Source organism: Barbus barbus (assembly GCF_936440315.1).
Source record: "Barbus barbus genome assembly, chromosome: 9".
Classification (NCBI taxonomy): domain Eukaryota; kingdom Metazoa; phylum Chordata; class Actinopteri; order Cypriniformes; family Cyprinidae; genus Barbus; species Barbus barbus.
Window position 1 is genome coordinate 31,184,868 of NC_136737.1, and position 26,371 is coordinate 31,211,238.

The 26,371-nt window shown below is 37.3% G+C and overlaps 2 protein-coding genes across 3 annotated transcripts in view; both read left to right on the forward strand.

The window, feature by feature from the left end:
* Positions 1–347: 347 nt before the first annotated feature.
* LOC306874687 (heme-binding protein 1-like) lies at positions 348–7,769 on the forward strand. 2 transcript variants are annotated; one of them, XM_079424895.1, is made up of 7 exons: positions 348–394; positions 477–613; positions 3,959–4,171; positions 4,310–4,401; positions 5,175–5,316; positions 6,056–6,239; positions 6,339–7,769. In XM_079424895.1, the coding sequence occupies exons 3-7, from the start codon at positions 4,012–4,014 to the stop codon at positions 6,511–6,513; spliced, it is 753 nt and encodes a 250-aa protein (XP_079281021.1). In that variant the 5' UTR covers positions 348–394; positions 477–613; positions 3,959–4,011; the 3' UTR covers positions 6,514–7,769. The 2 variants fall into 2 exon arrangements, with proteins under 2 accessions (XP_079281021.1, XP_079281020.1); XM_079424894.1 differs by having other exon boundaries at positions 365–613.
* A 1,727-nt stretch (positions 7,770–9,496) lies between these two features.
* Positions 9,497–26,371, forward strand: part of LOC306874645 (inactive tyrosine-protein kinase 7-like) — a 39,807-nt gene continuing 22,932 nt past the window's right edge. The window contains exon 1 of the mRNA XM_079424813.1: positions 9,497–10,041. Coding sequence (XP_079280939.1) covers positions 9,960–10,041 — 82 coding nt within the window. The 5' untranslated portion in view covers positions 9,497–9,959. The remainder of the gene's footprint in view (positions 10,042–26,371) is intronic.

Consider the following 26,371-nt stretch of genomic DNA (forward strand, 5'->3'; position numbering starts at 1 on the left):
ATAAGTTATAAGTAAATAATTAGTGTAACCTCATATTTAATGCTTCAGATTTAAAAGGTGGTTACCTCATTCAGCTGGTCTTGTGATCTCATTAATCCACACACTATGTAGAATCAAACAGCTTTTATATAATAGAAATACAGCCTGTACATGATTTATACCTAATTAATAAAAAATACTGTCAATTTATATATATATAAATCTATTTTGAGGAAGAAACTAAGTGCAGAAAATACCAACATCAGCATTTAAATTACTTTAAATGATTTCTATCGTATTGTTAACTTTAACCTAAAATACATGTCAGCCAATCCGATGTAAGTATTCACAGACGCGCGCGTGTGATTGGCTAACAGGAGTGGGCGGGTCTTGACATTTGTGTTGATCCATACAGGTATATTTGATTTATCTCGACAGCTATTTAAACGTGTTTTCAAGTGAGTTGGAACATTGTATGCGTGTTTCCCCAAAAACAGAAGATATCGCTTATGGACGCGGTAAAACATACTAAAAAGGTGTTTGTAAACATGTGGAGCAGCGCATGCTAGAGCACTCCTCCTCCGCGCATGCGCAGTGCGATCAGAGCTTTGAGCTGTGTCTGTTGTGTCTTCTGGTAAGTAGGTCATTATTAATTATCATAATAATACGTTGTTTTACATTTTAAGTCACGGCCCAAACCATCGATATTATATAACGGAAGTGTTTGGCGTGTGTAACATTTGCTCTGGGCGTCATTAAAGTCATATTTTCCACATTTCCGTTTACTGGGGGCTAATGTTTATAATAATAATACAGAGCATTGAAAAATGATATAAGTTAGAGGTTCGTGTGCAAATCCACTGCTGCATTTCTCCTCCGTTTGTCGTGCATCTGCAGTCAAGTTATTTATGCTTCCTGTTTCTGTGATTGCTGATCGCTTCAGCTTTTGAGATGGCTCGTGTTTGTTATTAAAACATGCTGTGCTTATGCACTAATACACATGTGGGGTCCAGAGAAATGGGTTTTCAGTTTTAGGGAGCTGTATGCATGCATGCATGTGTTTTTGAGTCAAAACAATAGAAACCCTGTTGGCACTTCCTAGTAGTGCTATCAGTAATTAAGACTGATCATGCCATGCTGGTGCTTTTACAATGCCAGCTTAACAGCTGGGCTAGTTTCCCAAGTAATAATGGAAGGGGGCTATTAAGAAGCAGATTATTTTGTTAGACTGTTTAATTCATATAAATAATATTCACTTAATGTATTTAAAAAAAAAACATGGTTTATTTTTGTATTTTGACATCACACCAACAGCATGGAAATGCTTTTTAGATGATAAAAACTCGTTAAACTTGTATTATTTAGTAGCCTATTATTTATGCCTGTGCAAATGACACATTTTCATGTCTATTTGCATTTTGGTTATCAAGTTTGGATTCAATCTGCAAAAAAAAAAAAAAAACTGTGCTATTATATTATGTAATAAAATGTTAGATTTAACTTAACATTTTCCATGGAAGCCTATTTTCACCACAGAATTAAAAAATAAATACAAGTAATTTTTAATATATATCACAATTCTGAAATTATATGAAAGTTAATGAATTTTTTTTTCTCAGAATTGCAAGATATCCACATTTTATATCTATTTTAAGAGCCACCTATGTATTTACTTTATTTAGTTTGACAGGGACATTGTACATTAATAAGAACATTTCTGTAAATATACCAGAATTTCATCCGTAGTCCCTGGACAAGATGTTACAAGTCACCCTAAAAACATTTGATTAAAAATACATAATGGAAAATGTAATAATTACACAATACAATCATACAGTAGTCTATTGAAAACAATATAGGATGCAAACAAAATACAAACAATAATAGGATGGCTAGCAGATTTAAGATTGCTGTTAGAGTACTGATTTCAACTGAACCCTAAATAAAGCACATGTGTGTCTAGATCTCGTATAGTTGCTGGAATAGTATTCCATTCTTGTGCAGCTTTGACACAAAAAGCAGACTGACTCAATTTACTTTGTCTAAGCGGTATGATACAGTCTCCTCTTAATGCGCCTCTTGTAGAGAGATAATCAGTTGTTCTGATACGAACTAACTGACCAAGAGAGGGAGAAGATACACCATAAATAATTTTATACATCAAACATACGTTTGCATATTTAATCATGTTTTCCCAATTTAACAAATAATATTTTTTCAGTATTGGACAATGATGATAATGTACCGATTTCTTATTGAAGACTTTAAGTACGTTTGTATAAGGACTGTAATGGTTTTAGAGTCACTGAACTCCCCTGAGACCAGATGGTTAAACAGTAAGTCATGTGAGAAATAACCATAGAATACATCTCTAATGACATGTAATCTCTAATGAATTTAAAATTATAGAGATTAAACTTAACCTGCTTACAAACCTTTTTAACTTGAGCTTTAAATGTAAGTTTAGAATCAATCAGTATTCCTAGATATTCACATAGAGGCACTACCTGCACTACCTCACCCCTGACACGTAACCATCCGGCTCTATAATAATACTGTTAGACTTGGAGAAAAACATACTGCTTTTTTGGACACATTTAGTTGTAAGCAATTCTCTTTTAGCCATGCCGACACATTAACCATAGAATTGGTAAGTTCATTTGCAACTTGTGTCAGACTATTACCATGTATATAAATCACTGTATCATCCGCATACATTTGTATATTGATGCCAGGACATGAAAGATGAAAATCATTTATATACATAGCAAAAAGCATTGGACCCAAGATAGATCCTTGCGGAACACCAGTTGATGTATCTATATAAAGCTGCAGTCCGTAACTTTTTTTGGTTAAAGACGATCCGAAATCAATATTTGAGCAAGTACATAACCAGACAGTGTTCAAAACTATCGCCTTACTTTAGCCTGATTCACAACGGTTATAAATCTTATAATAATGTTTTCTAATTTGAGTGGTACGGGTAGGTTTTTCCGGGAAATTCGAGCTTGGTACTGCGTCATTACGTCACGTCTGTAAACATGAAGAAGTTTTCCTGGCTAGTATCTCCTACAGGTGGCTGCTCGTTTATAGCCTTTTCTCACAGCAGCTAGAATAATTAAATGTATCATTTTGATGGCGAATTGTAATCCAGAAAGGGTTGCATGAAACACGTGTGAATGAAATTAAATTATATTCCAGTTTTAAACGTGCTTCTGATTACAGATTACAGCCTGGGATTACACAAGATTTGTATTTTAAAGAAAACCAGTTCGAAGGGAGCATAGTTTGCTTTTTGGGTCAAAATAATTTCTTAATATGAAATTAGACAATTAGATTAGACTGTACAGAAACTGAAATATACACGCTAATACACACTATACTCATAGTCACGCAATGCTGATGTTGTTAACATTAATAATTAGAGAATACAAAATAACAATAATAATTTGCACGATGTGATATGAGCTAACCAATCTTAAAATTTAATCACCTTTGGTAGCGCGATTTATGGTAATGCTTTTTTCCTCAGTTGGTCAGAACAAACGTGGCAGATTTACTTGTTCAGATGGCAAATATATGGTGAAAATTCTTATTTGGGTCATATATTCTAAGACGTAGGCTAGAATCTGTGATTGCGAAGTACATTAAATATCCACACCGGTGCGGTGACTGACACACATACTCCTCAAAACATTAGATTCATCCGTGCTATAGCCGGTGCAGGTTTTCAAACAGATGGTGACAAAGAGGCAAAACTTAGGGACTGCAGCTTTAAGAAACATTTTGGTTCTATATATTTATTTAAATGCACAAAATGACTCTTTCATCAATAAATTGGACACTGAGAGCAAATCAAGACTAGCAGATTGATGATTTAATAGTGAATGCCGATACCCTGTTAATATAGACAATCAAAACCATTGCTCTGACAAATAATTGAGCTAATTTTCTTTCTTCCTTTATTTTCTGTCTTAAGAGCTTCCTGATTGACTTGCAGCTCCACAGTCTCTCGACGTGACATTTGTCAGAATGGCTCTGATCTCCATCGAGGACCTCGACGGACTGGATGACGAGCAGGTGGACGATGACGTTACCGACAGCTCCGAGCCAATGGATGAGGAGGAGCAGGACCGAATGTATGCCCACTGGCAGGCGGTGGGAAGGACACACCAGGTGTCTGTTCCCAGAGGTAAGACAGAAACACACTGAGAGACCTCCTCATGGAAACTGAGTGGGAGTAGAAATGACCCTGGCTGATCTAGATCAATGTAAACCTTATCAGAGATGCTTTCAGATCAGCAGTGAAGTGACTCTGGTTTTTGTGTAGAGATGAGAGGACCCATTGAGGAGATGACGAGGAGGAACCAGACCTCAGAACGAGAGCAAGTGCCTTTTACCACCATCTCCAGACACGAGAAGGTAAAATCAGCCCATTTGTGCTACTTTGTTAGTTTGTGATCACTGGATCTTGAAACATGTGGCAAAACATGTCTTCAATTAGGAAAATGGCAACACTTCCACTTTGAAATTAATCAGAGATGATCACTAGATTGTTTCACTAGAACAACTTTTCAGTTTTCATTTGGCTATTTGCACTGTGTAAATAGCAATAGATGCTATGCAGGCTACACTAAGTGAAAATAGCAGTATTTTCTTAGCAATTAAGTGAAAATAACGATAGATGCTAGTTACAGTAAAAAATGCAGGATTTTCTATATTTATACTATTTATTGTAAATATTGGCAATTATCTGCACTTCATTATTGTAGTACATTATAAAACAGTATGCAATAACGAATTGAGGGTAAATTATCATTTTAATTCAGATTATTAAATGGATGCCAACAAATTGAGACACTTAAGCCCTACCTACACCTAACCCTACCCTATTGATTATTTCCTTTATTTTATGGAAAATAAATGCTTTTTCGATGTGATATGAGATTTGAAAGGGGAGGGGTTGAGCTGAAATAATTTTCAAACATCCTGGTTTCTTAATTCTTTTTTAAAACAAAAGGCTGATTTTTGAATAAGTATAATCAAAATTTGACATAAGTGCACGTTATTTTTGTACTTTTGGCATTTTGACTAGTACTCAAGAAGCATTGACATATTTAGTTATTGAATGATGTTTACTAAAAAAGATTTGTTTAAATGTAATTGTTGATGAGCGTCTGTTTGTGTTTGTGCAGCTTGGTGAGGTCTTGTACGAGGAGAGAGTGTATCCTCCAGGAAAATGGGCATGTGTCAATAAAGCAGACATGTTGTATGAGCAAAGCATCTCCAATGCGTTTATGAAACTCATGCGCTTCATCTGCAAGGACAATTCAACAGGTAAACTTTAACCACCAAACTATTTCAAGTCGGTGCTTTGAGATCCTTGCCTTTTATTGTTTGTTACAATTTAGTTTTCTGTTTTTTGTTTAAAACGGGTCATAACTTTAAAGTGTATCTTACAGTTCACTCTTGTAAATACATCACTGTCATAATTACAGTGATAGCTATAGCCTACATGTGCATTTGTTGCTGCTGTAAAACAATTAGCTTTTTCTGTGGAATATCATACCCACCCAACAAGCTTACACAGTCATGGAGCAGATGTTTCTTACGCTGTACAGTTAGTTGAATCTAAATCAGGTCAACTGAACAACACAAAAGGGCTAAAAAAACTGACTAAAGTGGACCAAAAAACAGATTTGAATTAATTTTGAGTCCAGATTCACACAGTAATTTTGCCAATATCAGCGCACCTTAAGCTGTACAGTTAGTTGAATCAAAATCAGGTGAAATAAACACCAAAACATTAGTGAACGGGCTAAAAAAAACTAACTTGACTAAAGTGGACCAAAAACAGATATTTGAATCTTCTTTAAATCCAGATTCAGTGTGAATGCAAAAAATGGCCTCTTTTCAGTTCACTTTTGGGTAAGAGTTTTGTTTTATTAACACGTGTGTAACCCCTCTTATAGAATGCGAAGTTTCTATTACAATATTTGTCATAATAATCACAGTGATTGTTTCGTACAAAACATGTATTTTCCCAGTGTGCTCAGTTTAGGCTCTGTGTCCCCAGGACGGTACCTTGGCATGTCAGTACCTGTTGTGAATGAGATTAGGATGGCAGACAACGGCACTAACTTCATGAAGGACGTGATGACTGCATATTATCTGCCCGCTGAGTTCCAGGCCAGACCACCTGAACCATCTGACCCTGATATCAGAATCGTTCACAGGGACGCGATCCCGGTCATAACCAGGTACACGACCACCCTTCCAAACCAGACCCTTGGAGCTCAACCTTTAGACCTGTGTGCATGCTCTAGAATGATTAAAGTTGAACTTTTCTTCCATTCTAGGGTGTTTTATGGCACTACAACAGAGGAGACCATCTCTCATCAGATCAGCATCCTTTGGGAGCTTCTGGGCAACTCCGAGGATGTTCTCCAAGACCGCTACATGGTAGCCGTGTATGAGAATCCCGGCGTGCCCCAGCGCAGAAATGAGATCTGGTTCATTCGCCGTGGCGCGTGAACGTTTCACAGCTCGCCTGTTAAGCCAGTAGAGACGTTTGAGTAGCTCAATGTCTCAAAGTGAAGGGGCGGAGCTTGTCACAATCAAAACCCATTTATCCTTTTGTATTGTTGTGAGTGCAATGCATTTGTTTTTAATCAGCGAGAAAAGAAACTACAGTTTATTGCACAATGGATCTAGATAACACACTTCCATTAGCACTGTATATAGCCTGCTGTTGATTTCAGGGTCAACACATGGAAGAGATATCAGTGGGTGGCTTCACAATGGCATTATTTTTTAACTCTGATAGTATGAAGATGATTCATTATTCTTCCTGTGTTTTCTGCGTGATTTAATTATTATACACTACTTGAATTCACTTTCATTGTTCAATTTGTTTTAGTGCAGAAAATAGTTTTTCTAGGTTTTCCATAGTGCCCTAACATGGTGTCGGCAATGACTCAGATATTATGATATTCTCAACTAAATCTTTCAATAATGGCATTTGTAGCTTGTCATTTGCTTTATATGTTGATAGCTAAACAGGTTCAGTTTTGAGATTTGCAGCTGGTATTAAGATTCGATACTTATATATTTACAGTTATTGAAATTTTGTCGGAAAACTTTTGTAAATTAAAATATTTTTTGTACTTTGTGTAACACACTATCAAACCATTTATCAGACAATCATCAGCAAGAGCTTTTCTATTTCTAAAACTTCTACATTTTTATCTAACGGGCCAATCCAATTATTACCTGTTAGATATTAGTGGTGTATTCCAGTTTAAATCAGTCATTTGCCACAAGTATGGCAGTAGTATGGTTTTTACGGGTATGCTTGTTGATCTCTTTTCTTCAGATGAAGTCTAGTATATCTAAACACAGCTTTTTCTTCAAATGAATGGGACCACCTGGCAAAATATCCCTTTGCAGCAGTATTGTATCTGAGCGCTATTTGGTCTCAAGGATGTAACTGCATTTACTTATCAGTGTATTTTACTGCTGTGATTCATGTAATATTTTACAAATGTGTGTAAAACATCAGCGCAACTCGTTAAAGCACTGTTTTGATTAATTGCTTTTGTGACATTGATGGCTTAGGTTGTACGTTTAATTGATGTTTGCCTTGCCAAAGTGATTTAAAACTTGCACAGTCCCCCTCAAGTCTGTAATAATACAAATAAACTCTATTTAAAGAACACTTGGCTTATAAACAATAGCTTAACACGCTTTGCATTTTTTGTTTAAATAAATGATGGATAACTAGATAAACGAGGATCACTAAAGTCCAAACTTGTAATGAGCACGAGCAAAATCATTTATACTTATTTATAATTTATAATAAGTGATTTCAGATGCATGTAATCACAGCTGTTTTATGAGTTTTTGTCTATATTTTTTAAAGGAGAAAAATCCATTGAACACACAATTGTGATGCCACTCTGACAAAGGTTTATTACAAGACTAGAGGGCATCTGGGTGGGTGTGGTGGGACAATAACCAGTTATCCTGATGCCATTTGGGACAGGCAGGTAGTTGCAAATGAAATAACTCCAGATCGTGTGTGGCACGGGGTGTAAAAGGGTTTTAGGGAATCAGTGGAAACAGGTATTTTTTTCAAACATTATTTTTAGAGCTGTCAGATTTACTTTTTTTTGTGTGTGAAAAGCACTAAAGAAAAATTCAGGTAACAATATGTTTTTAATGGTTTTAACTAATGAACTAATAATTTAGTTGACTGTCACCTTCACTAGTACAACAGTGAGCAGGTGAGCTGTTAGAAGACTAATTGGGCTCCATTAATTCAAGGTACCCTAGGTAGTGTAGACTAGAATCTATGGTTTAAGGTAAGCCGTCTGAATTAGCAGGATCAGCCTTGGCAAGCACTTTTGACAAACACTCCCATGAGTGAAGCTGCAGAACCGGGAGCGCCTGTTTTCAATCTCCACACAGTCCCAGAGGTGACACCAATCTCACACTGAAAGTGCTAACTTAGCTTATTCTCTCACCTAATGATTTAGCAAACTAACTCCCACGGTGCTCTGCCTAAAAAAACCTGCTCAAAAAACAGATGGATGTCTGTTTAGGTACCATCACACTGGGACCAGCATAGCCACGATGGAAAAAAATGCTGGTTATCAACCAGTTCCATCAATCTCATGGAATTAGTCGATCAATGGAGGCTTGTTAGTTAAATTATGAATCCAGGTAGGGACACTAGCATACCAGCTTCACAACATATGCTGGATGGACCGGCAAACTGAAACTGACAGACTTCTCTCTGGAGACACAGTATGCAGGACTTCTCCATGCATTGGCTCTGTCCCAAATAGCACACTTCGCCTACGTCCGAAAACTGAAAAGTGCTGCCTCTGGCACGTCCGCATCCAGTGCTCGTGTTGCATCCTGTCTACTGAGCTACCTTCATCTCATGATAAATGCAATGATATTCCAGTGACGAAAGCTGAAAAATAAAGATGAAGGTTGAAAGATGAGCTCAAAAATAAAGATGGTGTCTGAAAGTTTGATGATCAGTTTGTGTGTAAATGTACATTTGTGGCCAATATACGATGTAATATCGCAGGAAATCAGTATTGTAGTAATAAATATTCACTTTGTTGTAGATCATTAAACTATTATGCTGCCTCAGTCAGGAGCCCATCCGAAATCTGTTTCAGGATTTTGTTTCTTCATGCACAACGATTGCTTGCAAGTCACTGATTTCTAATATAGATAGATTTTCTAGATAGATAGATAGATAGATAGATAGATAGATAGATAGATACATGATATTATCCATATATTGTAAAATACCTTTTCAGTTGCCAGGTGATTTATAAAAACAGTTTAAAGGAAAAAGACAAGTAATAATAAAGTCAACAAAATGACAATGAACTAATGCCACTGATGCGGGTGCACGTGAACCTGCGAGTGCACGTCTGCAGCAAACCAGTGGATCTGACCAACAGAGGGCAGTCCTGATGAAGAATAACTGATATTTGAGACCAGGTGCTATTCTTTTGAACAACTGTGTTACTTATGCGGCTGTCTGAAATAATGCTGAATGCATTCGGTCATGTGAACGGAGTGAAAGTAACTCGTTAGGGACTGGTGTCACTGGTCTCCACTTACCTTCCTGCAGCCCAGTAGAGCCCTCCCACCCATCCACTCCCACTGGAGAGAGAAACACGACTCCTGCGCTCACACGAACCCCCAGCACTGCCTCAAACACACGCTCAGAGGGGCTCTTTGTCTCCATTTCGAGGAGATTTGTGCTGGATTCAGCATGGAGCGCCTGACACATCCAGCCAGCTCCACACTAACGCGCATGCACTCCTGAAACACTCGCTTCGAGGAACCGAGAAACCGGATTCTAGCGTTTATACGATCACAATCGCAGTATCTGTACATACATGAACTTTTGAGCCTTTCATTTATACCCGTCGCTTTTATCAACTTCAACCATGGGTTTATGGACGAGAAGGCACGAGCGCAAGCTCCCAAGCGCCGCGAGTGTTTTCCTGGCGTTCACTTTGATCGCTGAAGGTAAGAACGCATCTATCTGTCCGTCTGGAGCGAGCACATTTATTACACACTAACTTACATGCTTGTAGTTCGGAAACTTCATGATTCACTTCTTCTCCGAATGCACTACTAGTTTAGACATAGATGCGCACGAAACTATCAGCCAACGCGAAGTTTAGTCGAGAATCTGGATTTAATCTGGATTCAATGCAGTTTGATGCGAGTTTACACAGACTTTCCAGTCATTGTGTTAGCCAATGCAAAGCTTAGAAACAAAATGTTCCAGTGTGTTACCACTGAACTAAAGGATACTCGTGTTTTTATATGAATAAACCAATCCACCCTCCTTTTCCAGAAACCCAAGTACAGTAATGGCTGAGGAGGCCTGTAAAATAACACGGGCATTATCGACTGTGAAAGGAGAAGGGGCTCTGTCTTTTTATCTGTACTAGATTGCGGTGCATATTTGTAGGCGGCTAAGGGAACTTCATGAGGCACATCTATCATTAGGGAAAACACCAGCTGAATATCAATTGCATCGACTTAGACTCCTTGAATGTTAATTAGACTTTGCTTTGGTCAAGTACAAGTTTATTCAAATATCCACAGCAATGCAGCATGTAGACTTCATTGAGGTTCCAAATTAAAAAAATAAAAGTATGAGTCAAGATATATCTCAAAGGTTCCTCTGCAACCTCCTCCAGGAGTGAACCATCACATCTGTGTGGTCTTTAATGAAACATGCATGGCCTGAGCTGTAGTTCATCTTGAGGAGTTTTGGGGAGGTGTGAGATGTTAGATCTGAAGCTTCTCTTTTGAGGGCCATAAAAAGTGGAACATGATGTTCTGTGGAGTGACCCGTAAGCTGAAAGAGTTTCTGTTTGGATCTCCTGATTAATTGAACCCATGAGATGTGGCCACAGGAGTGTTCGTGTCTTTCATGAAAAAAAAAGAAGAGGATATGGTTTCATGTTCTCAGGATTTCTACTGCAGTTTCTAGATCCTACTGGATTAGTTGTTCATTTTAGGTTTTTAGAGTTTGACTTGCGAAGTTTTGCTACTTGGTCAGGACTACAGTTTTAAAAGCCTGAAGGATTTCTTGATGTCCTTCAGAGATGTTTATGTTATTGGGAACTTTATTAGTTCAACTCGAACTATGCTTTCTAAAAGCTCTACTGTTTATTTTTTGCGTTATTTTGGAATTCACTCAAAAGTTCCATTAGGATTCTTTGATTATACACTCTTAAACTAAAAGTTACAAATGGGGGTTGATGCCATAGAAGAACCATTCTTGCTTCCTCAAAGAACCTTTCAGTGATCAGTTCTTGAAAGAACCATTTTTTTCATCATGTGAACAATATTTTAATAATCTAAAGAATAAAGAAGCTTTTGCGGTTCCAATGGATGTTACAGGTTCTTCATGGAACCATAGATTCCAATAAAGAACCTTCATTTTTTTTTAAGAGTAACAGAAATTCCGAAAGTTTAGCCGTTTTTAACTGATAGAGATAGCTTGGGTCGTTGTTGGAGGGAGGGAGGGATGGCCTCGGGGCCCATTGAAGAAACTGCAGCATTTGCATGGAGACTGTAAAGATAAAAGGGTGGAGGCTAGAACCATTTCACAGGTACTTGAGGGCACTGCTTGATCTCGGGGACGGAGGGGGTCCATCTCCTGTCTTTCATATGCTAATCGCAGACGGTCTGGGAAGAAATATCCCCCACTATGCAAAGGTGTGACTCTGTGACTTGTTTATTCAGTTATGTTTTAGCTATATCTCAGTTGCTGTGTTGTACTGAAAATAATTGATTAAATGGCCTTCTATTACATACTTGAAATTTTAATTTGTTTTGTATTCGTGATCGTATTATCATAATCATTTACTTCATGGTCTTTTTAAACGTCACTCCAACAAGAGAAAACAATGTCTCATAAATTATGAATGAGAAGACTCGAAACCTAGTATTGTAATTTTGTCTGACTAGTCCAGATGATTTTTATGTGTTTTTGTCAGAATAAAATGCAGGTCTTTAAGCAAAATGATCTTCATTTGAAAATATTCAGATTCTAGTTGTTCTGTAGTTTGGCTCCGTCATTTTACCAATGCTTCCATTTATATTTAAGGCATTTTATAGTCACTTATAACTTTGTTTGTTTGTACTTCGTTTCCATTTGCTATAAATTGAGCATTTTAAACATTAAACTGCTAAAATGTTACAATGAACATGTCAGAGCCATATTTCAACCCAAAATCAAAAGAAATATGCATAAAAAAGCTTATTTTGAGGACCATTTTGTGGTTTACAATTAAGAATATTGTCTTGACAATGTTCACTGAAATTTGTATTATTATAAAGCAAAAAATTGGCCTCTTTGGCAACCATATTAATTAAAAATCAGTCTAAATTAGCCTAAATTCAGTATTAATAAAATTAAACATAATATAAAAATTGTAGCGTTACGTAAACGTGCTTAACTTTAGTACTCTGTTTTTTTTTCACAATACAGTAACGAGTAATTTTTTCTGCATTAATGAGAATTAGTGAATAAAAATTAATTTCCGTTAAACAATTCATAAAAATTAAATTGGTTTTTTGGTTTTCTTTCTGCCAAATTAGTCCTTTTTTAAGTGGAGGTGGACATTGTTTTCATGGGACGCAACCATTTAATTTTTTTTAAAGACTGATTCACGATTCAGAAGTCCACGTTAGGCCAAGATGAATCTCCTTCCTCAGTTGTGGCGTTGCCACCTGTTGTCACTTATCGAATAATTGAGTTTTTGGAGAGCTATTTTGTTTGATCAAGTAAAAGCGAAGAGCTGAGCTCCACAGGAGATGCGTTGATGGACACAACAGCTGCTTGACGCTCTTGAGACACTGTGCTGCCTCTTAGACCATCACAGTATAGCATCTCAAGGCATGCTTTTAATGTAAAATACCACTATTGTTGAGATCAAACAGGTCTTCAGGAAGTTCACACTCGTTTAAGAGGTGAAGCCTTTTGTGATGTTGCTCATTGTCCTTTGTTTGCGAGTTACTGTGAGGGGGTGATGAGTTAGGCTGTATTTTGCTTGCTGTTTAAGCATGTGCACTCATTTCCACATTTAAAGAATAATAGTAAAACCATCAACGCTATGAAATATCTCCATTTTTGGACAGACGTGTTCCCTGCGACACCTTGAATAAACTCAGTGGAGGCCATGTCAAGCATGTCTCAACTGGTTTGTCTCAACTCCATATTCCCGGTGGTTGGCGTCCGGCCACATTGAATCAGAGGAGGGCAGCTGACAGCGTGCCTGTTTGATCTCTTTCTTAATTAACTTCTGTAACGACAGCTTCTGAGATGCCTTAAAGTCGCTCTGTCCGCTGCCGGCTGCCACTCTGAATGGCAGTGATGAAACGCAGAGGTCTTGGCGTAAAAAGCAGAGACACGTTTATCTTGGAGCCGGTTTCAGAAACGTGAGCCCGGCTGGCTTTTATGATAATGTCGTGCTCGTATATCCATGAGATTAGTTTAAAGCGAAAACCTGAAGCTGTACCATTTTAGACTTAAGGAGTTTCAGTTTGTGAAAACAAATGAAAATGTGAAGATAGTACAAGAAAATACCATTTCAGTCTTTCTACTTTAAAATTTCATGCTTAATTCATTGTTACTTGCTGTTTCTTAAATTGTGAAATTTACTACCAGTTTATGAGTGAAAATTGATTTTTCAGTGTATTATTGAAGTCAAAACATTTTGAGGGTTTAAAATAGCAAATCTGGAGTTTGAGTTGTAAAGTGTTGGATTTACAACTGTGTTTGGATTTGTCTCCGTGTAAATGTCCCTTTATGGTGTCGTTGCACACATTATGCAAATTTTACTATGTCTTCTGGTTTCAGTTGAAAAACAAGTTTTCAAGGTCGCTAAACACCCATCATAAGTGGGATTACTCTAAATATTGGGATAGTTCAACCAAAAATGACCATTTGTTGTCATGAACTCACTCCCATGTTGATCTAAACCATTTGCATTTCTTTGTTCTGTGGAACACAAACAGGCAGACATGAATCTGAATAATGCAAATGAAAACTAATGAATTCTTTACCTTCTGTCTGAATGTAATCTCCATCCGTCTCCTCTACTGTAACCCATTCGAGTTGTGGGTTTTGCCAAGGCTTAGTCAGGATTCTCCAATGGTCTGCTAAAGATTTTCACAAGCTGTTCCTCAAAACCGTGATTCCATCATCAGGGAAATTTGTTTGACCAAATGCAATTATCTGCTCGTGATGCGTACGGCATATGTGGAAGTTTCCGTAAACTATATACGTAATCCCTCTAAGATATAAAAATAAAACTGGTTTTCCTGATCCGCAAAATATTCATTGCTAGTGTTTCGTGCTTTTGGGTGAAAACGGTCATATTTCATCCCAAAAATAAAAAATACCCACAGAAGAGAAATTTTAAGTTTGCAGCCATTATGTTTTTTGCACTATTGCAATTTTATGAAATGAATACAAATTCATATTCTTTTCTTACATCATGACAATTTATTGACAATTGATTTCAGGAAAATTAAACAAGTTTTTATGCGGTAATGCAACAGGTAACAGTTTTACAGACATGAAAAACATATCTATACAGAGCGAAATGCCTACTTTTCCAATGACGAGTCGGTGTCGCCGACTTCAAGCACTAGTTCATCAATAAATTGTTCAAATGTTAATGCAGCCTCGTTACGGTTTTTCCCTGACACAGTCACAATCATTACTTCTGCCGGTGTGCCTGTGTAGACAATTAAAGGTGCGATTAGTCGAATAATGCTTAAAATGAAAAATCCTTAGTCGAGGGCAGCCCTAGAAATGAGTTAGTTTTCATGGAGTAATGCAATATTGTAATGCATTAATGTCACTTTCCCAACTCTCTCTCTCTGTGTGTGTGTGTGTGTGTGTGTGTGTTTTAATGCTTGCGTCAGGTTAGAAGACCAACTGAGGGGTTTGAGTCTGTGTGAAGTAGACTGGTGAATTCTGGCGAGCTCTTCGCAGAGCGAGTGGTTCTTGTTAGTTTTGATAGGAGAATGAGAGTGATTACAAGAAGTGCATGTGCTTTACGTTACATTGGCTGGCCCTTCCCCCCATTCTGTATTTAGCATTCCCCTCCTTCACCACAATGCCGCCCAGATGATATTTAATGAGAAAAATGTGTGCGTATTCCTCAGATGGTACCGTGGGCTGCTTTCTCCCCTCTGATGCACAAGAGCAAATCTTCGAATCATTAATAAACGGGACTTCGGCCTCATTTAGTTCATGTTTAATCCAGACGTTTGTGTTTAGTTTGACATTCTGAAGGGAAAACATTTTGTCTCGTCCCAAACATAGCTCTGGATTTTTGGTTTATTTCACTGTTTGCACATGGGTCTCTTGTGTTAAACGAGATCTGTTTGTATTAGGGCTCCATGGTGTCTCCTGAAACACTCATCAGATGCTCCTGTTGTTTAGAGTTTGAGGGCGACGCTGCAAGTGTGTGAAGCTCTCCTCGTGTTCCTGTAATTGCATCACATTCCCCGTCTCATACTGTAAACACGTGGAGGGTCACAGAAGGCTGTGGGACGTCCTGCAGAGCCTGCATCCTGCTGTGACCCCCAGGACGGGACCGCATTCCCCGAACGAGTGCTTAGTCATGAACTTGGACTCAAATTAAACACACATGCTCGTCCTTTTTATCTTTATGCATTGATTTATTCATGAAGACGAGCTAAAAATAGTCACTGACATCTGTTTATAATGCTAGTCAAAGTTTTTCACACTTTTTTTTGCATCTTCACGTTTAAGACTTCTACATGTAAATAGCCTACATTATGATTGGCTAACAGACTATATGCATGCTTTTTGTAAGGCCTAAATGCCACGTTTTGTCTAGATCTATGAATGTATTCAAGAAGACATGACAAATGCTATTCATATGCACTTTAATGCTATGATGACTGTTTTTATTTTCTAAATTCAAATCCATTTTAACATTGTTTTGAGGGGAATAAAGTCAAAAATGGAAAGTGCGATATAACTTTACTGGTATAATAATGAAGTAAAAAGTCATTTAAAAGAATGAAATTCCTGAAAAGAAAACTTTTAGTTTGGCATAAGTATATTTTATTGGTTACGTGACGCATTTAAACATGTAAAACCTTCTTGAAAATGCCCCCCCCCCAAGCAAAATAATATCAAACCATGATAAATGTATAAAAGTACATTTCTTGTGTGATTTAGCCTACTTTAAACTAGATTTGTTTTGGCGAATGGTATTTTCAGGACTCTGCTGGTATGAACCCCGTTGATCCTCCACCCATCATCACTCATAAACACAGAGAACTTGTGCTTTTCTTCTGCATGCGAAGCCATTGGCCCTGCTAATGATGTAAGGTGTTGGGTTTCCACAAGTGTGGAGGCTCAGTTTGACCTCTCAGACCTCCTGGTGAATAGCAGTGAGCACTGAATGGAGCACAATACGAACTGTGTCACGGGCTTCACCCTCCAGACGCTGTCACTGGCCTGATGTCATAATGAAGAAAGCCTCAATTAATTCTGGACACTTCTTCACCTCAGATTATGGTCATTGACCTGGGCTGCGTTTCCCAAAAGCATCGTAAGCTTACGGACATCGTAGACCCATTGAAACCAATGGAGCTACGATCAATTTAGGCTTACCATGCTTTTGGGAAACACAGCCCTATTATGAGAAAAGTTGCCTCACTCTAAACTTATTTGTTTGACTTGAAATTGTCTCTTAATATAGTTTGTCCAGCAATTACTGTAAATAATAGCACATAAACAAATTCCTGTGGCGACACTCCCTCAGTACTAAATGCTCTGTAATATAAATCCTCCCTGGCGTCTGGCAGCTCCACCATGCTCTGATCAGATGGGTTTTCAGTGGTCTCTTCTGGCTGATTCATTAACCCCACATGCGTGTGCAGCTACACGTTATGATCCTGCAGTGGCACCTGTTCAGCCGTATCCGAGCACAATATGTCGACTGTGATACCGCGAACAGCTGCAAAAACTGCTTCCTTCCTGTGTGAAAGGAGGCTCCCACCTATTCAATAGATGATGGAGCACCTTGCAAATCTCTGTGTTTTGGGGGTCAAAGGCCTGGAGGGGTCAGACAGGATGTTTTAGTGCTAACAGGCATCGATATCTAGTTTCCCTCAGGGAGAGAAACCACTAAACGCCAAAAACCAGTTCTGTCTAAAGCTAGATCATTAATAGATGTTTTTAGATGACTACTAAAAGGTGCCTTTTTACCAAGTACAAACTGCTGTCAGCAAAAAAAATAAAAATTTGAAAACCCATTATCTCATAAAGTTTAAGTGTCCGGTTATTTTCCGTGGGTCGATGCTCATGTTTCCACGTGGGCCGTTGTCATGGTTTCAGATCAGATTAACAACCCAATTAAACATCTTGTGTTTTAAGAGGACAGGTGGAGTTCATCAGCGTGAGGGTCTCTTCATGCGTCCCTGCTCTGTCTCAACATCTGTGGGTGGCACAAATCTACAATTACAGTCCGCCACCCCAGTGGGCTTTGTTTCATATGTAGGACTAATAAATCAACGGCTCTTTCAAACTCATCCTAGCATACCGGCTGGTGCACGTTTGAACACAAGTACGCAGAGCTGGGTAGTAACTGATTACATGTAATCTGGATTACGTGGTCAGATTACAAAAATCAAGTACTTATAATTAGTATATTACATTAGATTTTATAATGCTCGTAATCAGATTACAGTTACTTTTTATGGATTACATATTATTCACACAGTGGCAGTAAATCATTCATAATTAGTTTCCTCTCTAAAAATCCTATTGTTTATCATATCATTTATCTTTGACTCTGAGCTTTGAACCTATTGGCATTGCTGTTTGCATGTTTATTATTGTTTGTTCATGCAAGTTAATATTTCAATAATTTAATTTGTATGTTTACAATTCTCTGATGTTGGTTAATGGTCACATGCAGATAAACAAAAGTATTTCTATTTTTAGTGTTCATGTTTAAATAATTTATTTAATTTTTTTTATTATTTAATACATTTTTAGCATTTTATCAACTCTCAAACCCACTGCAGTTCTTACATTACATTACACCACACTGGGCTTAATGTTTAATGCATTTTGATGTTGATATAAAAAAATAAATGTTATACAGTTTTTTTCTTTGCTTTTTTTATATAAATATGGTACGTTTAATATTAAGAAGTTTGATAAGTAATCGAAAAGTAGTCCGAATACATTACCTAAATTGATTTAATTTAGATTACTTTACAAACTAGTTTCCATCATGTAATCTGTAATCAGTAATGGATTACAATTAGTAAGTAATCCACCCAGTGTTGAAACTGAGAATTGGGGCCAGATTTACTAACAACTTGCGCCAGAGCAAACGTCTTTTGGCATAAAATTTTTAGTGTAAAATAAATAAAAATAAATATTCAGGTTTTACTAAAGACACGCAGTGATGAATTAGGGCTGAGAAGATGTGGACACAGTTATTTTTGCGCATGACATTATTGAATAGGCTATGTATTTGTAAGAGTTTCCCTTTGAGACGAAAAACATATGGGACTAGAATTTTCAAATGAATGACGCAACTGTTTGCTCGTCAAATTACTGGTATTTGCGTCATTATTTAACGCCCCAAAAAAAGCAAGTCTTAAAGCAGGCGGTACTTTGCGCTGCTCATGGTAGATTGCGCTGGTCATTATGGAAATGATCTGGCTGTGTCTGTAATGTGTGCATTGTTAGTAAATCACCCGCAGAATTTTCCCTCCCATCGGCGCTTTTATGGAATTGCGCTTGAACGCTAATTTGCCCGGTTTAGTAAATCTGGCCCTTGGTGTCTGAAATGGACATGCAACTCCTTCGGGATACTTGACTGTGTAAACTGTGTAATTGACAGGTTTATTTTGTGTTAATGACTGGCTGACTGTACATTATTCCTCACTTGTTCAATGGAAAATCAGTCATGACTGTGATACAGGCTGATTAGTGGTTTCCAGATTTTCCAGCGGCGGATTGGAGTTGGACCGCAGACGCGCCTCATACAGTTCTGCTCAGAGATGATCGCCTGCCATCAAAGGCTCATTATGAAGGTGCTGCGCTTGGCCCTCACAACAATTAACCATGCTTTAATATATTAAAAATGTTTTTTTTGGATTGATTGCCATTTAACCACAGTTGTGTTACGAATACCATGGTTAAACTATGGTTAGTGTAGCAAAACCATGGTTAATGTGTGGTTACCATGGTTTAACTGCAATAACAATGTTTTATTTGTAGTAAAAGTAAGACTGACGTTTGATGAGACTAGGGTAATGTGTGTTTTATGTCTACAAAGCCACATGTTTTGGAGCATCCCGTATCTTGAGGTCTGCGTGTTGAAAGAGGCCAGTTTGAACAGAGAGTTTGATAGTGTTCGAGCACAACCCTTGCTCTGCGGAGAGGTTTTGTGAGCAAGCCTAGTATGTACATAAAGTTTATATGTTCTTCAGCCAATCAGGTTCTCTCCTGGCTTGTTAGTTGTAGAGAGGTCATGAATGGCATCTTTGTCCCAAAAAATTCAAATTCCTCCACAGGAATCCAGGAAGTGGAGAGCAGCTTCAGCCAGGTTAGCGCTCCTGGCCCGAAGCATCCTGCTCTCATCAGGGCCAATGAAAGTCGTGTGGGTAATGGCTTTTTAGAACTTGAATAACTCGGCGAATAAGAACAACATGGATAAATGGATTTATTTAAAACATTGAACACCCTAGTTAGTCTCATTTGAACATATTACCAATTCAAAGTACTTTTGATGTTAGTTCTTATTCTGAATTAATGTCAGAAACTTTACTCCGCGACAGTAAACTATGTCTGGGTGCGAATCACTGTCTGCCCTCCTATTGGTGGTTTGCAACTCATGTCACTGCTAATTTGCATAAGCTTGAGCTAAATTTGTGCTTGAGTAACAGTAAAACGATGATAATTGTTAGAAATATTGCAATTAAAATGGCATAAAGCTCAGTTCAAGGCAAATATTTATGTAAGAACGATTTTACGAATATACACTAGGGCTGCCTGATTTGGCCAAAAAATTATATTGCAATCATTGTGTTATAGCAATTATTGTGTCATATTTGTGTCCCTGGAGCACTAAAGCAGTCTGAAGTCTGGGGTATATTTGTAGCAATAGACAAAAATACATTGTATGGGTCAAAATTATACATTTCTCTTTTATGCCAAAAAGTATATTAATATATTAAAAAACTATATTAAGTAGAGGTCATGTTCCATGAAGATATTTTGTAAATTTCTTACCGTAAATGTATCAAAACTTCATTTTTGATTAGTAATATGCATTGCTAAGAACTTTAAAGATGATTTTCCCAATGTTTAGATTTTTTTTGCACCCTCAGATTCCAGATTTTCAGATAGTTGTATCTCAGCCAAATATTGTCCGATCATAACAAACCATACATCAATGGAAAGATTATTTATTCAGCTTTCATATGCTTTTCATATGTATAAATCTCAATCTTGAAAAATGTATACTTAAGGCTGGTTTTGTGGTCCAGGGTCACATATTATGATTTATACTATGATTAAGATATTTTTGCTTAGATATTCAGGCTAAAAGTTTTGGGGCCTAATCAACCTGGATGATTCCCGGTGGGCCGGTCTGTTTTTTTGGCCGAGAGGGCCGGTGTTGTCATGCCACAGGGTTGAAATATGGATGTTGTCCCTAGACTGTTCGGAAAACATTCAGTCTACCTGAGGGACGACGTCTTTCATTGTAAGTTACTGCTGTTAAATAGAGAGAGAAAAATACATAAAAAAATGCACCAGAAGCAGCCCACACTCTAGTTTTCCTTAATTAAAATTTTTTTTTTTCATTTTCATTCATTCAAAGGTTATATAATATTTTAGTTCAAAACTTGAAGTGCCATTGTTTAAGAAAAATGCTTGATTGACTGATGTTTCATAGACCTTCAGTTGCTACAATTCTATAAGGTACAATTTACTCAGGCCAATGACCTTTTTTGTGACATGAACATTATTTTCAGAATAATTGTACATAAATAGGTTATACAAAACCATTGTGATTATTTCTGAGAGCTTTTTAACTACAGGCAGACAGCCTACATTATTACTATTATTATTAAACCTTTATTTAAAATCTCATTTACAAGAGGGTCTTGGCCAAAGATAGGCAGCACATTTAATTAGACACAAAACAAAATACATTAGTTTACATACACAGAAGCATACACAATTCACTCAGAACATTTACAATCAGGTGACTCTACAACTAGATCCTTTAAAATGCATCTAAAATCATTTAGTGATACCAACTCTAAGCACAACTTATCTTGTAATTGATTCCAATCAGAAGGAGCAGCATAACTGAATGCCTGTTTACCCATGTTACTACGAACTTAGGGATGCTTAAGAGATAATAGTCCTGTGAGCGAAGCCCATAATTCTTTACATCTTTTTGATAGATATTCTGCTGTAAATATGAGGGAAGTACACCTAAAATGACTTTATATATAAATAAGTACCAATGCTTAAGTCTACAGGATGACAACGCCGGCCATCCAACCCGAGAGTACACTAAACAATGAGTAAGGACTTTTGAATTTGTGATGAACCTTAATGCTCCATGACATACTGAATCACACGCCTGTAAACAATGTTTAGGTGCCTGCATATATATATATATATATATATATATATATTAGGGGTGGCACGGTACACAGATGTCACGGTTCGGTACGTACCTCGGTTCGGGGGTCACGGTTCGATACAATTTCGGTACAACAGGGGAAAAAAAAGACATCTACTTTGCTCAGTTTCTTTTATTTTGATGTGAAAATGCTAAATATTATTACATGTTATATATATAAAATCTGTTTTGTTTTCATTGTGAGTGTACACAAATAAAAGCAGACCTTTAACTACAAGCAACAGCACAAATAAAAATACAATAGAGTAAAGATACAAATAAAATAATCAGTGATTTTCAGGGGGTTTTTTAGGTACAGAAATTGAAGTACGATTAAAGTAATCAAAGGTAAAACAGCATTGCATATTTGACTGTATAAATTAAAGATTACTCTTTATTAAAGTTACAAAAGCGATTCAATCAAGAGCAGTGAGTGATTTCTTTGTTGTTGCTGTTTATTTAATATTAACTGTCACTTTAAGAGAAAGCACTGATACTGTACGCCCAGCCGGCTATGTCTGCTATAGGATACTTACCAAGACGGGCATTTTGACAGAATTTTGTGTGAATTTATCCATTAAAACACAATACTTCAGAGAGAGCTTCATATTTGCGCGCGTTCTGAGGCGCAGGTTTGTGCACTTCTGATGAGCGCACGCACAAATCTTCTCACTGCTCGCGCGAGCTCGCGTCCTCTGGCTCTTAAATATTTGAGCTGGCAAAGCTTACATGACTTTAGTCTAAACACCGATATCAACGTGTGCTGTTCAGGTCTCACCTGTGCGCGCGCTATCAGCACCCGGGTGATGACGGAATAAATGCTCATATTCCAGCATACGGCACTCGCATTGAACAAGAGTGAATGATTTGTCCACTTTTTTTTTTTTTTTTCCTCTTTCTCATCGCTGTTGTTATAATGTACTGGGAAGCCAGAATGCGCATCCATTAACAGAAACATACATTAGCCGAACCCTATTTGTTTTACGTGTTACAGTACTCCAACACTGAAAAAAATGTAGCTACTACCAATATCTTCCTTGCTCCAAGAGAAAGACAATACTTGACTCTTAAAAGAAAAAGGCCCAGTTTCGACTTTAATTTTCTCACAAGGTACTGAGGCCCAAAAGAAAGAGAACCATCAATTAAAAACCCCAGGTATTTATACTTAGATACTACTTCAATCTCCAAACCCTGAAGAGTAGTAATTGAGCATGAGTTTGACTGTGCAGACTTTCTTTTTGTAATCATAAGTTTAAATTTCTCTGCATTTAGAACAAGTTTTAAATCGCTCAGTGTATGCTGAACTGCAACACAATCAGACTGAAGTTGACTCACTTCTCCAGTGTCGATGCAGAGGAGTAAATCACCATATCATCAGCATATAAGTGAAAACTTGAATGTGCAAAGCTATTCCCAATATTATTAATATATAAAATAAATAACGGCCCAAGCACCGATCCCTGTGGTAGGCCGATCTTTACATTACGAGTGCTGTTTATACATATTCATACATTGAGATCTATCCGATAAGTAATTAACAAACCATCCAACAGTATTTACTGATAAACCTATACCAAGTAGCCTCTGCTTCAAAATTTCATGATCTACTAAATCAAAAGACTAAATGATAAATCGATAAAAAGAGTAGCACTATGGTTTTCATTATCCAATGAAACCATTAAATCCTTTAATATTTTTATAATTGCTGTGGATGTACCAGGGACGTAGCCATGGGTGTGCCAGGGTGTGCTGGTGCCACCCACAGTGGCAGCTGGCACACCTAAAAATAGACGCAGAATTATTTTTTATAATTGTAATAAACATGCGGCACTAGGGAGGGTCTAGCAGGTGCTTCAGCACCCCTAAGAAAGACCAAAGCACCCCCATATCACCCCCACACATAAAAAATGAAATAAAAATATTTGACTCATTAAGCATGCATAACTTGTGCATTGCAATATAACGTGATCAGCAGATGCACTTTTCGAAATGTCAGAGCATTTTATTTTAAAAACGGATCGGTTCCTTGTGCCAAGTAGGCCTGCCTCCGATTAAAGTCAACTAGTCACACATTTATATTAAATTGATTAATAATAACCTAACCATCCTTTAATATATAGGTGTAGGCTATAGCCTATTCGGTGCTCAAGCGCGTCAAGCTTGCACCGGCAAAAGTGATGATTATGAATGTGTTGGGGGGAAAGAAAACATTTAAATTATTTGTTAATAAACTAGTGCTTTCTTCTCAGTCAGTGTCGGCTGAAAAGATGAAGTTGCCGAATGCATACCCTGCACTCATCATCATCATCATCACATGAATGTGTCTTGAATAGAGAAATGCACCTTTTCATTCCAGCTACGTATTTTTTATTATTGATTCAATTAATAGACATTTCAAGCTTTCTATTGATGTCTTTGTGAGGCAAGTATGTTCATTGCTGACGTGCTCCATTTCACGGAGACTGCATGAGACGGAAGAAAGAGCGTCTTGTTTATTTTCTCTATTTTACAAGAGCGCAACCTTTTGGTGATATTGGGAGTGTACATAAATCAGAAAAAGTTCTTTCCGCAGGAAAAAAACACAATGCAAGGGATTGCACGGGCGCCGTCATGCAGTAAGCGCGATATAGGCTTATAATCAAGTATATTCATCTAAAAGAGGCAGCTGGGGCAATGCCCGAAACAGCAGCAGTGTGGAACAATGGCAAATTCTCTTAAATGCTTTCTTTCTTTCTTGTTTGATTGTTTACAAAAACACTAGCTTTTTTTTACTCCGTATACATGAACAAGTAGGCCTACTTACAGATAGGCTAATAAATCCTCAAAACGTATTACATACGACGACACGGTTACAGGATAATTGCCTTTATTTGCGTTAAATACAGTTCTTAATACAACATATTTGACCGTTTAAACAAGCTTAGCTATGTACACTTTTAAACTGCTTTAATTTGTGAGAGAACTTATTCTGGCCAGTACTAAATGCATAAATGCAATGTAACAAATGGTACTTGACTAAAAGGAGTTTATGTCGTGTGTGTAGTTAATGATTAGGCTAGTGGTTTGAGCGCTTTTGACTAGAAACTATAGCGCAGTTAAAGAGCTGTTATATGTGATTTTCTTGAGGAGCGAGAAAGCTTTGGACAATGGCTCATAAAAAGGACGAGGACGTGAATGCTTTTCCAAGTCAGCATCTAAAATGACGGTAAAATGGCGAGAACATTTCACATGAAATTCTGTCAGTGAGAGGGGAGTTGTAGGGGCGCTCAAGAAAAATACAACCAGAACTACGTTATCTGGTCATTGTAATATGCTATCACAAAAAAATAAGCATCGTGTGGATGATCGAGGAGCACAAGAAGAATCTGGAGGGGCACGTAGCGAGTCTGAGTTATGAGTAGGCTATATCAGCCCAGTCTGTTCTGTTACACAGAGTCTGATTTTTTTACACATTAATCTGGGAATATGTGGCACACCCAGTTTTTCTGGGATGTACTGTGTTTTTTTCCTAAAACCGGCATTTTTTTAGAAGATAGAAACTCTTTTAATTGATCATTCACAAGTGATTCCAAAACCTTTTGATAAATTAGACAATTTCCAAATAGGCCTATAATTATTCAATACAGTTGGATCAACTGTAAATAATGGCCGAACAGAAGCAGGTTTCCAGATTTCATTTGTAGATAAAGAAAGATTTAAAAGATAGGTTAGTGTTGGCACATAGGTATTATGGTACAGTACAAATATTTGGAGCATTTTCTTAAAGAATAAAAGCTAAAGAATCACAATTGTCCCTTATTTTCCATTTCTGAAGTTAATTGGCAGTGATGACATAATTATCTTGGGACTCCCCCTGACTTAAGCAGCACCTTGCTCAAATAGAATGGCTAATAGAAAGTGCAAAGGCCGGTGCAAAACAATAAATAAATAAAAAGTGTGTCGGCCTAAGGCATGAAAGTCCAGGGCTGAAAATGAGTTCCACTCCGGCCCTGACCTGGACCTAATAATAATAACAAATGATTACATTTCTTTTTTACAGTACACTAGTCATCATAAGATAAATTTGATTAAATGTTCAGAAGTTATTTAAAGATATAATGTATAAAAAATAAATTTTAATTAAAGTTTTAGAAATGTTGTGTTTTTGTCATTTTTTTTGTCAAATTTAAATAGTTTATATATTTTTAACAGTTTATATAGTTAATTATATTTAGGCCTAGTTATTGTTTCAGTTTTCGTTTTTTAGATCTTATGCTAAATGAAAATAAGAAATGGCACCCTGGCATCTAACTGAAATAAGTCTTTTATTTTTTTTTTAAATGACAGGGTTTTTTATGGCTTTCATTTGATTTCATTATAATAACCCTGGTGTAGTCACAATGTGAGTCTATTGTGGTTTGAACCATAGATATATAGTGTGTTTTTCCATTGTTTTAACCAAGCGCTTTTACCGTAATCTGCCTTTGGAGTTTGTTTTCCTGCGTTATTTAAAGCGTTTGATTGTGGTCGGTCACGGTCAGGGGGGTTGTGTAGTGATTGTGGCCGGTCACGGTCAGGGGGGTTGTGTAGGGATTGTGGTCGGTCACGGTCAGTGGGATTGTGTAGGGATTGTGGTCGGTCAC

Coding starts and splice junctions, on each gene's coding strand:
- LOC306874687 (XM_079424895.1), top strand. CDS start 4,012: ATGGCTCTGATCTCCATCGAGGACCTCGACGGACTGGATGACGAGCAG. Junction 4,172..4,309: donor CCAGGTGTCTGTTCCCAGAG/GTAAGACAGAAA, acceptor GTTTTTGTGTAG/AGATGAGAGGACCCATTGAG. Junction 6,240..6,338: donor GCGATCCCGGTCATAACCAG/GTACACGACCAC, acceptor CTTCCATTCTAG/GGTGTTTTATGGCACTACAA.